This window comes from Hemibagrus wyckioides, linkage group LG28, assembly GCF_019097595.1.
Source record: "Hemibagrus wyckioides isolate EC202008001 linkage group LG28, SWU_Hwy_1.0, whole genome shotgun sequence".
In the NCBI taxonomy this organism is placed as follows: Eukaryota; Metazoa; Chordata; class Actinopteri; order Siluriformes; family Bagridae; genus Hemibagrus; species Hemibagrus wyckioides.
This window is the reverse complement of record NC_080737.1, coordinates 13,252,428-13,268,981: the sequence shown is the minus strand read 5'-3', so window position 1 is coordinate 13,268,981 and position 16,554 is coordinate 13,252,428. Positions and strand designations below refer to the sequence as shown.

Here is a 16,554-nt window from a genome sequence, read left to right as displayed (position 1 = left end):
AATTCATAGTCATCATATAACTAATCTAGTCCTTACCTGGACTGGTTTATTTTCCCCCTGATTAGACACTAGGAATGATTAACCTATAAACTTATGGTGTCTGGGAATAACTGGGAATTTTTGTTAAAAAAAATGAGTAATAATAACGTAATAATAATATAATACAATTGTACTTCGGCAAACAAAATTAAATGGGTGAACAGAAACTTCTCTTCAATAGTATTTTATTCATGTATTAATATATTAAACAACTAATGTCTTGATGATGATGATGATTATAATGTATTTATACATTATATTGTAATTATAATGCACATATTGTCCATTTCATAGATTACACCTAGTTTATCTATCTGCCTATCTACTTATATATATTTATATATACTATATACTATCTGTATAAACACTGTATATTATCTCTGTTACTGTTGTACATAATGCACACATTTTTTGCACAATTTATAATTACACCTGACACTTTATCGGCTGTAAATACAACTTGCACATACTTCTTTATGCACATTCTGACATAGCTTTATTTATTTATTGATGTACATATTTATCTGCACTAGTTCATTTGCACAATTTCTACAATTTGCACTTCTGGTAGATTCACTTAGCACCGAAAAAGAGAACATGTGCAATGAAATGTAAAGTGCAATGAAATAAAATGAAATAATGTACATTACAAGTCCTATCTATCTATCTATCTATCTATCTATCTATCTATCTATCTATCTATCTATCTATCTATCTATCTATCTATCTATCTATCCATGAGGATGAGGATGATTACTGCATGTTGCCAGCAGATGGCGGTACACGCTCATTATTTTTTTTATTCTTATACGCACTATTGATCAAAAATACGTTGTAACATACAAATGTAAAATAATTCATTTTCTCAGCATTTAATTGGAAATTAAATCTATATATATATATATATATATATATATATATATATATATATATATACATATAGCCACAATAAAATCGTTTCATTATAATGTATTTCAATAAAAGCACCAGAAATGATCTGGTGACTATTTATTTATTTTGTTTGTTTGTTTGTTTTATCACATATTTATAAATTAAATAGGGCTGAGAAATAAAAAAAGTGGTTCAGTTAGTTCGCGTTTCCACAGAAGAGAAGTGTTTGAATACATAACTGCAATTCAGTACAGTAGTATGCAAATATGGTATTTAAAGGAAGTCGACGCGTCACCTTGGGGGCGGGGCTTGTTGAGAAGCTACGTTTGAAAACGCGTACTAGCGCACTAGTGAGTATGTGCAAATAAAACAGGCGGCCGCGAATGGCCGCGCGCACTCTTTAGTACGGAAGCATGCAGTGCGCTATTGAGCACAGTCAGAGATTGAACTTGAGTAGCGCTGCTTTGTCGCCTTACACTCCGAGCGTGCTGCCCGAGAGTCAGGTATTCTCTCTGCTTAACATGTTTGATTGGTGAAATACATTAAAAGCAAGGTAAGTGCTTTTGTTTAGGCTTTCTTTCTGTACTTGTTTTGACAGGAATAGTCAAAGCGCCGTCTTTCTTTCTCCATTAACTGCCCTTGTTTGGTGTTTGGTGTTTGGTGTTGTTAGGGACGACGGTCCTTTTCTTGTCTTTTTCACATTTCCACTAGTCTGTTTGCCGTTTTATTTTTCCATATTGGAATTTTTTGGGTTTGTCTGTAAATCGATAATAAGTCGATTTGCTTTTCGTTGCAGGGAGTTTTGTAGACCTTGGACTGTGCTTAAAGGAGAAGGAAAGCAGCACAGACTGTCCTTTCACGCGCGTTCAGGTAAGTTTGCTTGCTGAAAGCCGAGTAATATTAATGCCCCATTGTTTACATTTGGACTTCCGTGTTTGTGCTTTGCATTTATTGATCTTTTCTTATCTCTTTAGAACTTCGGGATTTACTGTTGGAGATGCTGAACCGAGTTCTAGGCGTCAAGAAGGAGGATTTCCAGGCGCCAGATTAACCGAGCCGACCATTACCTACCTCTTTATTTAAATCCACCCAGCGGCTTCAAACTCCCAGTTTACAAACACCATGGCGTTTTTAATGAAGAAGAAGAAGTTCAAGTTCCAGGTCCATTTCACTCTAGAAGAGCTGACGGCTGTGCCGTTCATCAACGGGATGCTCTTCTGCAAAATCCGACTTTTGGAAGGAGGAGACTTCGTCATCTCTTCATCTAGGTAGGAGAAAGACCTGAGATTTCTGTTGCCATCATGAACCTTGGACCCTTCAATGCTAGATATCTGTCTCATGGGGGTTTCTCGATCGAGACCTTTTCAGAGCTAGAGATAAGAAGGCTGTGTAGAATATCGGGTCTCTTGTTGGGAATTGGATTATAATTTACTGAAGATGCTTGGTCCTTTTTCATCATCTCCAAGATAAGCCTTCGTTAGCGGAGATCTTCTGATATGAGACCTATGAAATTTTGTGATCTGATCTCACCTTTATCTACGTCTGAATTCATCTAGGGTTATCTGTATCTTTGTAGAAAATCTGGACTTTCTAATCTCTTGGAGATGTCTGAATCTTTCGAGCTCCTCTATTAGTGATCTCTGGATCTTCTATTAGGATTTTTCAGTCTCTGAGTGGGAGACATTTGGATTTTTATATTATCTGTTAGTGACATCTAGATCTTCAGACCTCAACCCGAGCTTTCTATATCTTCGGCTTTGTATTATCGATGTATTTCGATCTTCGCTGTTATGCACTGTAACTTTTCATCTCTGCCAGTAAGATATTTGTCAGTTAGTTCAATCAGTGAGAAATATCCGGCTCTTCTGATCTCTGTTAGTGAGAAATATGTGCAACGTCTGATCTCTTTTAGACAGAGCGCTCGGGATCTTCTCATCTTTCAGTTTATTTAATGGATTATGTTTTTTATTTCAACCTGCGCACCCTTTTAAAACGCTAAATCGAAGTGTCGCCTCACAAATACATGCAAAATATGTTGTGTTGTTTTTGTAGCCCAAATACAGCTGTTTCCGCTCCGCCGTCACTGAGTGTTGAAATGAATCAGGTGTGATGCAGCAGGTGAAATGCCAGACTGTGACGAATGGGTCTGAAATTATCTTTTACGGGCTGTTCAGTAAACCACGATATAAACAAAAAACATTTCCTTCTCTGTGTCATCGTTTCCCTGCAGTACAGTAAGAGGAGGCATGTTTAAAGCTTACTTGAAGCTGTATTTCTTTAATTATTTCCTGTGCTGTAATCTTCAGTACACTCACTTAACAGAGATTTTTTTATTACTATGTTTTGAATCGTGTGGATTTGAGACGAGTAGTTCACTCTTAGCAGACAGACTCCCAGGTGCAGATTTGCAGCATTTTTGCATGGAGTGTTAACCGGGTTAACAGTGCACCTATGTGGTTTTGGGTATATAAATGCTTCTCACTGGAAATTTGTTTTTGTGTGCCGTTCAGCTGCATGCATGCAGTAACGGGTATTTTTACCATCGTGGGTCACTTTAGGTGAGCATGCATATTCATATCGGGTCTAAGAAGATGTCTATTATGTGCAACTTGCCTGAAATGGGGGTTTTGTCTCAGTATGTGGGTGTTCAGATGGTATTTTTGCACATGGCATAGCGTGGTAGTGCTGATTCCCTGGCAGTGCCAGGCACGTTTGTGTACTTGTTGCACTGCAATTCCCCACTGCATTCATCCTGCACAATGCTTCGTCTGTCTCCTGAGCCCAGGCATGTAGGGGTTATGTCCCGAACTCATTACCATTCCTTCAAAAGAGATGGAGAGATGGCAGGAGAGGGCAGCGTATGCAGAGCAGACCGAATGCATGTTGCTTTAGAGCCACAAACCTAAAAGAAGCGAAGATAAAGGCCGTCAGGAGAGAAAGCACAGAAGCAGCCTGGGAGAAAAAGAGAAACGCATTGAGACTCGAGTGATACTACACACAGAGGGCTTTTTGTCCCTCTAAGCCACACTGTTCCATCTCTTTCTCTCTTTCCCTCCCTGCCCAGTTCTTTTCTCTCATATTTCTAATTCCCTCCCTCTTTATCCCGGTGGCTTGTGCTCGCGAGGTGGCCGATCAACAAAAGCCGAGCTCCTTTTTGTTTAACAGCGAAGACATGCATGAGTTGACATGGTGAAAGAGGAGCTCGGCACTTGAGATGAAGACGAAGTATCCGCTTCAGATTTTATCCAGAATGGCCATGGCTGGGAGCTGGGGAGAGGGAACTGCTTGGACTGTTAGGGTTGCAGTTTATCGGTTCAGGAACGTTTACGTCTATAAAAAAAAAATTAAATTTATCCTCCATATCAAACCAGCATCAATAAGAGGGGCTGTTGAAAGCCTGGCATAAATGAACTGAATGTGGGTGAGCAGCAAAGTGAAACAACTCCAAATAAAATAAAAAAAAGAAGCAAAAAGGAAGTGGGTGATTGATTTGAGTTTCAAACCTAACTACTAAACTCTTTTCTTCTGTAATTTGGTCTTGCTAAATCATACTCATTAACTAACTCTACCCTATCTCACAACAGCCACCAACAGAGGATTGTGAAGGCAAACGTGCTTCCTCTGAGACATGCGAAGCCAACATCTGCATCTTTCTGATACGCTGCACTTGCTTTGTCACCAGGCGGTGTGCAACACTCTGAGGAAAACTCAATCTGCCCTCTTCCTCATTCACAAGCTTACACCGATCAGCCGTAGCAATATGAGCAGTGACAGATGAAGTGAATAACACTGATTATCTCCTCATCATGGCACCTGTTAGTGGGTGGGATATATTAGGCAGTAAATGAACATTTTGTCCTCAAAGTTGATGTGTTAGAAGCAGGAAAAATGGACAAGCGTAAGGATTTGAGCGAGTTTGGTGAAGGGCCAAATTGTGATGGCTAAAGGACTGGATCAGAGCATCTCCAAAACTGCAGCTCTTGTGGGGTGTTCCCAGTCTGCAGTGGTCAGTATCTCTCAAAAGTGGTCCAAGGAAGGAACAGTGGTGAACCGGAGACAGGGTCATTGATGCACGCGAAGAGCGAAGGCTGGCCCGTTTGATCCGATCCAACAGATGAGCTACTGTTGCTCAAATTGCTGAAGAAGTTAATGCTGGTGTCAGAATACACAGTGTGTGACAGGTCAAAGCTGTTTTGGCAGCAAAACGAGGTCCGACACAATATTAGGCAGAGGTGGTCATAATGTAATGCCTGGTAGGTGTACAGACGATGCACATGAATCGAAGAGGGCCTTAGCCGGCTCAAATCAATATCCTTTGAATATTGTGGTGTTTGTTAGACTTTGCGTTAATTTCTGTTATCACAAAATTGCAAAATCCTGGCAGAACTCTAATATTATACATACTGTTCGTGTCACGGCACATGGTTAGATTGGCGGATTGGCACACCAGTAGATCGACTGCATGTTTGTGGTCGGCGATGCAACTTCAGGAGAACCTGATGGTACGTCATCAGTACAACACGTCCGAAAAAGACACGTCAAAGCACGTTAAACTGTGCTCCTCAAAATCCTCATCAACTAAGGAATAGAACATGTCAGGGCTTGTACTATTTGGTCAGTAATCAATGATGAAGCAGGATGGCTTAGTGTTTCTTCATCTAACACTGCAGTTCTTCAGTTCAGTTCTCTCTATCGGATACACGGCGCACATTTGGGTGTTCGTGAGACAGCAAGTTCCTGTTCTCGCTCACTCTTTACCAGCGGTAGACAGTCGTTGCCTCAGCATCCTTTCCTTTTTCCTGTCTCTTGAAGTTAATCAGACAACAAAAAACCGCAGCATGTCCTGTTACTAAGAAACCAGAAAGCGCAAAATCCTCTGTCATAAGACTGTAGCACTGTGGTTTAACAGGATATAAACAAGTACAAACAAATAACACACACTTTTGTAGAACTCTTGTGTTTTGTTTTGTTGTGTAAAGACTGATGTGTGAAATGGTGCGTTGAGCATTGTGTATACACTACACACAATTAGAAATGTGCCTTTTTATGTTAATAAATATGTGTGAGTCTGGCTGATTCGGCTGGAGGTTTCTGGCTTCAAGTGGAGTGATGAATGATTAAAATGTCTTCTGAAAATCAAAGCTGTAGATTTATAGCAGTATGGCGATGTGTGTAGTGGATGGGGTTGTCTAGGAAACCCTCTAGCAAGAGTGTGTGTGTGCATCTGTGTGTGTAACTGTGTGTGTATGTATCTCTCTGTCTGTGTCTCTGTCTCTCTGTGTGTGTGTGTGTGTATGCATCTGTGTGTGTGTGTGACTGTGTGTGTCTGTATCTCTGTGTGCGCGTGTGTGTCTGTGTGTGTGTATCTGTGTGTGACTGTGTGTGTCTGTATCTCTCTGTGTGCGCGTGTGTCTGTGTGTGTATCTGTGTATCTCTGTGCGTTTCTGTATGTGTGTGTCTTTTCATGTGTATGTACCTGTGTGCATCTCTGTATGTGTATGTATCTGTTTGTGTCTCTGCATGTGTATCTGTGTGTATCTATGTGCGTTTCTGTATGTGTGTGTTTCTCTGCATGTGTATACGTGTGCGTCTCTGTATGTGTATATGTTTGTCTCTGCATGTGTGTATGTATGTGTGCGTCTCTGTATGTATATATATCTGTGTGCGTTTGTGTGTGTGTGTGTATCTGTGTGTGTTTGTGTGTGTGTATGCATCTGTGTGCGTTTCTGTGTGTGTGCGTGTGTATGTATCTGTGTGCGTCTGTTGTTGGACCCCACTGCGATGATGCTAGACTGCAAATGTAATCACTCTAGAGTTGTTGCCCCAGGATATTTCCTGTTTTGCTCCCTCTCTCTCTCTCTCTCTCTCTCACTCTCACACACACGCACAGAGCAGTGATTCAAGTGTTTGTCACATTTTTTGATGTAACAGCATGGACTCTATTCTATCCCTGATGTTGATGTAATTAAAGATTGTGCCACACACACACACGAAATCCTGCTTACGTAAAAATGTAAATAAATTATTGATTCATGTATCTGGAATATGGTTACTCACTCGGTCATGATCAATGGCAGAACACCCAGTATCAGTTCAGTACACACCTGTACACACCCAAAGCAAACAAGCATCGGTCATGATTGTCGTTCCAAAAGGGCAACAGTGCAGTCTGTGCTGAAATTGATCATATTTATGATCTAGTTTTTGATCTATTTTTCCACCCAGCTGCATGTGATCCCGCTTGTATCTTTTCTTATGGGTTCTGTTATGCGATCAAAATGGATAAAGCTAGCGGATCAGGATACATCTTTTAGGTTTAAATCACTTACAATAGTAGATCATAATGACGGAAAAGCACAATAAATCTAGTGGCTGAGAACTAGCAGTTTGAGATTAGGATTCAGATTAGAGCAGAACTAAACCAGAGGATCTGCTTATTGTGATGACTATCATCTCATTAGTCTCTCTCTCTCTCTCTCTCTCTCTTTCTCTCTCTCTCTCTCTCTCTCTCTCTCTCTCTTTTCTCTGGTTCTCTTTCTGTCTGTCTCTTCTCTCTCTCTCTCTCTCTCTCTTTTCTCTGGTTCTCTTTCTGTCTGTCTCTTCTCTCTCTCTCTCTCTCTCTCTCTTTTCTCTGGTTCTCTTTCTGTCTGTCTCTTCTCTCTCTCTCTCTCTCTCTCTCTCTCTCTCTCTCTCTCTCTTTTCTCTGGTTCTCTTTCTGTCTGTCTCTTCTCTCTCTCTCTCTCTCTCTCTCTCTCTCTTTTCTCTGGTTCTCTTTGTGTGTCTGTCTTCTCTTTTCTGCTGCTGTCTCTCTCTCTGTTTTTGTCTGGTTCTCCTTGTCTATCTGTCTCTTCTCTTTTCTGCTGCTGTCTCCCCCCCCCCCTCTGTTTTTGTCTGGTTCTGCCTGTCTCTTCTCTTTTCTGCCTTTTCTGCTGATTTTCTTTCTCTCTCGCTCTCTCTTTGTGTGGTCTCTTTGTCTGTCTGTCTTTTCTCTGCTTCTGTTTCTCTCTCTCTCTCTCTCTCTGGTTCTCCTCGTCTGTCTGTCTCTTCTCTTTTCTGCTGCTGTTTCTCTCTCTCTCTCTCTCCTGTGTATGTCTCTGTCTCCTTTGCTCTGTAATTCTTTTTCCTTTTCCCAGATCAGTAGCTATCTAATGTCTTTCATTTTCCAGATCAGTGAGCTTCTGTTATAGACAGAGAGAGACAAAGAGAGAAAGATAAATTGAATCTTTGCAAAGAGCAGTATGAGAATAGAAGGTTGTTCAAGTGCAACCCAGCACAATAAAACAAGAAACAGGGCTGAGCATTTGGCACTGAGATTTAAAGGTTTATAAATCCACACACACACACACTCATGCCTTATCTGCCCTTAGCGTTTTGCTGATTTGGCCCCTGCGGTGTTGTGAAAAGCCTCTAGGCTTCCCTTATCTCTGTCCTACAAACACCACAAGCCCACATTACTGACCGTACCACACACTGGCTGTTATTCCCAGCTGATTAAAAAGAATGGAAAAAACTCCATTTATCACTTTATCAGACGTGTCTTTAACGCGTGCATGGCAAACATTCACAATCCGTTATGCATGTGCGCCGTTTCATTGCTCCGTGTCGTGTGTAACTTCTCGCTCTAATCCACCACTAAGACTTCTCAAAACAATACTGCAAACATGCTTTTGACGATAGACACAGAAACATGGAGAAGGGTTATAATTTATCTACATGAAGCACACATTAGATTAGGATTTGAGTAGGAGTGAAGCTGCTGTGTTCCTGGAGTGTAGTTTAGGTGTGTCTGCTTCATACTAACATCCAATTTTCTGCTCCTCTCTTTTCATCCACCCTCAGAAATGCTCGATCTGCACACCCCAGTGAGGTGAGGAGGATCTGGACGGTTCAGTTTAAGGGATATTCTGCCATTGGTAGTAGTTTCTGATTTCATCGCTAAGAGAGGACCAGAAAGCCTGTTTTTACTCCAAGTGCATTTTTACCATGTGCTGAATTCTGTCAGTAGACGTTGATGTAAAATGTCTGACGTTTGCGGAGAGTATTTATAAATTTATAAAAAACTTCCTGAAACTCTCAATTCATCTATTTATTGTAGGTTAACCAGAATTACTAGAGCTTGCTAAGCAGTTATTAGTTAAGGTGTTTCATGCCTTTTTCTGCTATCTGTTGCTGTACTATGAAGTCGCCAGTAGGCGTTCTTACTACTGGTTGCCATAGTAATTTTTTAAATAAGCAAGTAGCTTAACACTTAACAACAATTGTTTTCCTGCCTTTAAAATGACACATCTCCGGTTCACCACTGTTCCTTCCTTGGACCACTTTTGATAGATACTGACCACTGCAGACTGGGAACACCCCACAAGAGCTGCAGTTTTGGAGATGCTCTGATCCAGTGGTCTAGCCATCACAATTTGGCCCTTCGTCAAACTCGCTCAAATCCTTACGCTTGTCCATTTTTCCTGCTTCTAACACATCAACTTTGAGGACAAAATGTTCATTTACTGCCTAATATATCCCACCCACTAACAGGTGCCATGATGAGGAGATCATCAGCGTTATTCACTTCACCTCGCAGTGCTCATAATGTTATGCCTGATCGGCGTAGCGTCTTCATTCCCGCGGGTAGACGCTATACCAAAAACGCTCCTCTTATCCGTTTATTTAACCTTTATTAAATACCATCTAGTCATCAGTCATGTTGCTGGAAGTCGCCAGCTCTCATTGGAAATCTCTGGTCGCTTTGTCGCTGTGAATCAGTGTATGTGTGAGCGTAGAGTAACCCATTATCTTTTTTTGTGCCTTGGTCATTTAAAGAGAGGGGGCTGCTGTAATGTAAGTGATAACAGGAACTTGTCTCGCAGATATTTCACAACATTACATGGAGCTCTAAATGGCTAAGAATTGTGTGCTCTTTATTGATAGGTTAGAAATCGTAATTTTTAGTAAATCCCTGTGGTGTAAGAGGAATAAAACACATCAGGTTGTGCTGTTATTGGAAAATAATCAACTTCTGAGTGGCATCACTCTATGCCATGGCAGAATTTTGGCAGATTTCAACAACTGATCCTAGATTGAAGAGAATACAGATGTGGTGGTCAGAGAAGAGGACGACAAAACACTGGAGTTAACCAAAAAAGAAATATGAACAACATATAAGAAATCACAGATCTGTCATGGGTTTAGCAATTTGACCTTACTCGAGTAGCCTCAGGAAGCCGTTATTTTTCCCTCTCTTTTTTTGTGTTTTCTTTTTTTTTGTTTGTCTCCAAGACTCTGTCTCCAGTTTATATTCCTCTTCACGTCTTTCCTGTGAGGGAGTTTGGTTTGAGCGTAGCCCACAATCCTGGCAGCCGGTTACTGAAAATATATTCTGTCGAGTGTTTCCCTCACACACACACACACACACACACACACACACACTGAACCTCTAGAGCCATACACTTATGTGTATTTTTATGTAAGATGTGGATCGAGCATTTATTGAGCAATATAAAAGGGCAAGTTATTATTAGCATCTTATTCGTGGAGCTATGCTGTGAGATTAGCCTTCAATTTGCTCTACATGCTATTATAACTATAATAACTTGTAAAAAAAAAAAAAAAACCCTGCGTCTGTTCATTTCTACACTGCTTTTATTCACTATATGCTAAGAATACCTCAGAACTCATGGACTCGCTGGATTCGCCAATCTGATTGGTCGTATGTTGCTGATTACATTTCTGTGACAGTGCAGCTATAAAATAATGCAGACTGAAAGATATATTGATGCACACAAAAATCAGGCATAACATTATGAGCAGTGAGAGGTGAAGTGAATAAGACCGATTATCTCCTCATCATGGCACCTGTTAGTGGGTGGGATATATTAGGCAGCAACATTTTTTGAACATTTTATCCTCAAAGTTGATGTGTTAGAAGCAGGAAAAATGGACAAGCGTAAGGATTTGAGCGAGTTTGACAAGGGCCAAATTGTGATGGCTAGACCACTGGATCAGAGCATCTCCAAAACTGCAGCTCTTGTGGGGTGTTCCCGGTCTGCAGTGGTCAGTATCTGTCAAAAGTGGTCCAAGGAAGGAACAGTGGTGAACCGGAGACAGGGTCATGGGCGGCCAAGGCTCATTGGTGCATGTGGGGAGTGAAGGCTGGCCCGTGTGATCCGATCCAACAGACGAGCTACTGTTGCTCAAATTGCTGAAGAAGTTAATGCTGGTTCTGATAGAAAGGTGTCAGAATACACAGTGCATCACTGGTCAGGGCTGTTCTGGCAGCAAGAGGGGGACCAACACAATATTAGACAGGTGATCACAATGTTATGCCTGATTGGTGTATGTTCTAATATAATATCATTGTTTCTTCAGTAACAACTCATTCTTGTGAACATAGCTTGAGACTCTGAGATTTTCTTACGTAATGTTCAACATAGGGAAACGTTGTTGAAGCTGGCTGTAAGGAGGCCTTTATTTAACTCTTTTTATCAGTTCGCTAGTGTTAAGTTCCACTTGTGGAGTGGAAATTGACATAAGCCGACATTTTCAATCAGTATAAACAAATTTTACTTCTGCAAGTCTTTTATAAAATGAGTCACTGTTGGGTTTCAGGGTGAAATGTTTTTTGTTTTTGGAAAGACCGTGTCCACACTAAAACCTTTTTGTTTAAAAACGCATATTTTTAATTTAGTCAACGAAAACGTATCTTTTGAGAACGCTCTCCAAAGTGGATAAATTTGAAAAGGCACTGTGAAAACAGAGGCTTTCGAAAACGATGAGAAATTTTTAGTCACCTTACCAATTCAGCATATATTCAGGATACATTCTCGCTTGCAACTTTATACTCCTGTGTTACTCGCAGCAACAACTCCCACCTCATTGTCGGTCCATTTAAAAAACAAAAACAAAACAACCCTGTGCTTTTCCTCGACATATTGCTGTGACGGTTCAAAAAGCCAGAAAGTAAATAAGCACCAGGCGGAAATGATGCAGATCGAAGCGTCTTACAGTTTATTCCTGCGCAGTACAGGAATGCAAGCGTTTTCAGAGCTATCAGTGTGGATGAGCAACTTTTGGGAAACAACTAAAAACGATAATGTGAACACGCAGCGTTTTTAGAAGAAAACGCCGTTTCAAATTTATCCAGATTAGTGTAGACTTTAGCTTTAGTGGTTGAAGATGAGCACTTCTCAGAGAGCAGAAATGGGTGTGAACTCGCCATTTACTTAACTGACCATTTTTCTGTGAAAATATTGCCCCTAGAAGGTTGGGTAAAAACAGAAATACTCATGAAAAACTACAAAATCTTAAAGCCCTGAGCGTCTACTTTCATATTAAGCGTAATTTTATTACTTATTAACATTAATGTTATTATAAATGTAATGTAACATAATGGAGAAATTCACTGCTGAGCATGGACACAACAAAACAGGGTGCAAATTACATTTTTTGACCCCTCTGGTATTAACTTAGGACTTTTTTTTTAGTATGTGAAATGATTTTTTCGGATTATTATTTTGAAGACGGGAAGAGATGGACTCTGAGGGATTGTTAAGGGAACAACTGTTGAGCCGTTATAGTGAAAGTGGTATCAGGAACTTGTTTTGCCGACGTTCCACAAAATTAACTATAACTATAAATGGATTCACATTGACGTGGGGCTCTTTAGTTCTTATTATCAGAGTAAAGATTATGACTTTTCATTTGTTAAACACTTTTAACATGCTGTTGGAAAGAAAAGAATAAAGTTTGGGCTGGTTATGGCATCGTGTGTTTTTTTTTAGTGTCTAACTAGCTAGTTAACAGCGTGCTTCCCTGACCGGGAATCGAACCCGGGCTATGGCGGTGAGAGCGCTGAAGCCTAGCCACTAGACCACCAGGGACACACAGCCCAAGGTGTGGGCCTCAAGTGGCTGGACGCAGTACCCCTTACAGCCTTCTGGCTGAACAATTATGCTGGATGTAAGGGGGTTTAATCAGCGGTGTAGATTGTGTATTCATTATATTATAATGCATTAAAAAAAACACAGATAATGAAATATGAATTAAAAAACACACTAATGATAAATTGACTTTTATAATAAACATTAAACTATATATTATAACAGATTTATTTAGCATATTTTAACATTTTTATTTCTTAAAAAATGACATATTTAACTGAAAAAATGCTAAAAAGTATTAAATACGTTTAACAGATTAGATTTATATATATATATATATATATATATATATATATATATATATATATATATATATATATATATATATATATTGTAAAGGTTATAATTATCCTTATGCTCGGTGACTCAAACCCATTTCAGGACATCAGTAACAGCTGTAAGACGGACGTCAGGCTTCCCAAAGTTCTGAATGACTGAAAGTCTCCGTTTTAGATGGAAAATGTGAATCTAGCACTGCGGTTAATAATTTGACCCAAACACCAAATTAACTAATCAGCATCAGCCTTCCAAGCGGATTTATCTGTTTAAAATGCCACTTTTTTTAAACAAATCCTCGAGACAGAACAGGCACAATGAAACGACCCACATAACTTGGTGTCGTTTTGGTCGTGTTCATCGTTAGCTGTTTAAAAGATGTCTGCGATACTTAAATCAAAACAGCTGAAATTCTTCTGAAGATAAGCAAAATTCGGATCTCTGCCGTGGCGTTCAGCAGGCTGCCACGTTTCTTTTCTTCCCTCTCTATCTTTCTTCCTCTCTAATATGGGACTGTTATTATTCTGCATAAAGAAAGGGAAGCCTTGATAAAGCCCGGGAATCTGAGTCTGGAAGCCAGTGCCAAAGAGAAGTAGGTTAAATGTAGTCCCGGGGGAATAGGAGGAGAGAGCAGGAGGAAGAGGAGAAGGCAGAAGTTGTGCGTTTTACTCTCCCATTTTAGTTTGAACACCACTTCTGACTCCTCTTGAAAGGAAACCATCTTGTTCTTGTTACTCAAGAAACATAAAAGCATGGTGCTTTGAGCAAGAACACAAAGGTAGCGTGAAGGAGTGCAGCTCCAAGACTGCAAACAAAAGACAGACTGAAGTCTTCCTTCTGTCGTCGTGTCTTTTTAAGTGCAACTTTTGCTCACTCACGGGTTTCACAGAGGTCAGGGTTCACAGGTCAAATTGACAAAGTTTTCCACGTCCCGAGTGTCGGTTTGCCGAGTTGCGATTGTGGAGTCGACTCTTGGTTAACCCTCTTCTCAACCCTTCCCCCATTTCACTCTACCAGATCCAGTTTAAAGGACAACTCTGGGATTGTTCATCCTGAACTGCGTCCACTGCACATATGCGTGGATTTTGATGAACAGATTTTCTGTTGTTTCTTATTTCCGTGAATTGTTTTGTCTGTTAGTCACATATCTGTCAGATGGAGTAGGGAGTGATTTGGTTTCATGGGCAGCGGGAGGCGGGGGTGTGTGACTTTAGTATTCCTTTGAAGTCTGGAAAGGTGATGCTTTGAAAATGCATGAGTACATGCGTAAATATTAATGTGTTAGATTCTCACATTGCACAACTGAATTGGGCGAGTTAGTGTGTGAGCGATCGTGAGGGCCGTGCTTCTAAGATACAGTCCTTTTTCCCGTAACTCAAGCCCCTATTATATGACACTGCTGATTATTTATCATGAGTTTGTGTTCATCATGGGTTGGTTGTCTGAGAGAGTATTTCAGAATGAAACTAATATGGAGAAAGTTTTTAATAAGAAAAACCCAAAGAATGCAAACTTCCCATGCACACTGGGAGGAGGAGAGATCTAGTTAATGACGAGGGAACCTTAGGTTCAGACTTCTCAAATTACTAAAATCCCATACGCAGCTATCGTCCTCGCTGTGTGGACAGCACGGCATGACGGAATACTTCAAGCAAGACTGGAAATTTATCAGCCAGCATTCCGATTTCCATCATCTTTCCACCGAGTTCATGGATTCGTGTTTATCACCGCCTGTGACGATCCCAATTGCAATGCCAGATCACTGTGTTTATTCTCAAGAAGGGGGATTTCCCCCCCCCCTCTCCCTCCCCTACTTGTGCTCATCTGCTTTGCTCCAGATCCTGAGCAGGGAGTTTCAGGTCCATTTCTCTTGACAGCTGAGAGTCGGATTTTAGGCAGAGTGCAGAGGAAGTGCAGCTCATAGTTCCTTTTCCTCCAGAGTCACAGAATAGTTTCCTGACTGTAGTGGGAAGTGATCGACTTGAATGTCAGGGACGGGTTCTCTGCTTGATACTTTTAGTGGAAGCTTGTCTTGGTCGGATGGTAGATTTTGGCTGTGTAGGTTTGCGTTAACATGGAACTGAATGGTTTTATTGAATTATTTGTTTCTTGAATCCAACTCTTTTGGCTGCCGTCGACTGGGAAACAGCTCATACTTCGTTACTAAAAAAACAAAATAAATGCTGAAGTGTGCCTTTTAAAACGCTACTACCTTTCTATAATTCTTTCTATAACGCAAGAGGGTAGAGTGCATAGTGTGGAGTAGGCCATTTAGAACAGAGTTATTGTTTGTCTCAGTAATAACAGCTGAATAAATCTGCATTAAATATGAAAGCTGGAAGTCATGTGACGCCAAGCTGTTTTCTGGGGAAAGTGATTCAGGTTTCTTTAAAATTGGTTGTTACTGTTCTTTTCGTCTTCAAAACCGTAAACTTTAAACCTCTAGGTTTAACAACCGATTTTGTTGCACACTGTTCATGTGTTGTGAATGAAGAATGTGACGTCACTTGAGAAAACTCTGTTCCTGGAGACGTACGCAAACAAGTTTCACGCATCACTTCCGAGAACATGTGGCGTCCAACACTCCAAAACTCCTGTACTCCAACACTCCTGCACTCCTCCCCCACAATGCTTTTATCATCATTATCCTCAGCCTCTCGTCAAGGCTTTCTGTCAAGCTTTTAATCAAAGGCAGCTGTGTTTTTTTTGGGGTTTTTTTCCCTCCTCAGAAACACTGCCCGAAGCCTCTGTAGAATGCCTGCATGTTGGGGTGAGAAAGAAATCAACACATTCCTGGCATGATCAAGCTCCTAGTTGCTATGAGATTTCTGCTGGTTTGCAATGTAAGCAGTAGCTCAGGGGTGTGTGAGTCACACCACAAACCTAGTTGACATTTACGACAAGGCTTGGGATTTCCATGGGCACAGATAAACACACACACACACACATGTATATATGTGCATGCAGTGATCTCATGCATGATCTTGCACATTCGCTCCCGTTCTGAGAAAGCAAAGTGAACTTTGGTATCATATTCAGTATACAGTGTGCGTATTTGACTGGACTTGTCCAGTTTTTACCAAGTATAGCATGACTAAGGGAAAAGGACAGAGAAAAAGTGAAAGCGAGGCATCTCAGCTGAGCTCAACCCCAATCCATGTGCACCATCTTGTGTCATCAGTGTGAGTTTTTATTTGGAGTTCCCCAGCAGTGTGGACAAGATTTTGTCTACAGTTCGCTTTTGCTTCTCCATTCCCGTCTGCCTCTCTACCTGTTTCTCAACAGCTGTTACTCTGTCTGTCTGACATCTGGTGCAATCACAGCACTCATTTCTCCCAATAACCCTAACCCTAACCCTAACAGCTACAAACAAGAGGGGGGGAGAGAGAGAGAGAGAGAAGGGGAGGCACACACACAC

General features: G+C 40.7%; 1 protein-coding gene across 4 annotated transcripts in view; it reads left to right on the top strand.

Annotated features, from left to right (window-relative positions):
- The first annotated feature begins 1,327 nt into the window (after positions 1–1,327).
- eeig1b (estrogen-induced osteoclastogenesis regulator 1b) overlaps positions 1,328–16,554 on the top strand; it is a 44,798-nt gene continuing 29,571 nt past the window's right edge. For all 4 annotated transcript variants that reach the window (XM_058382771.1, XM_058382770.1, XM_058382769.1 and 1 more), the window contains exons 1-3: positions 1,328–1,483; positions 1,727–1,800; positions 1,905–2,198. In XM_058382771.1, coding sequence (XP_058238754.1) covers positions 2,053–2,198 — 146 coding nt within the window. In that variant the 5' untranslated portion in view covers positions 1,328–1,483; positions 1,727–1,800; positions 1,905–2,052. The remainder of the gene's footprint in view (positions 1,484–1,726; positions 1,801–1,904; positions 2,199–16,554) is intronic.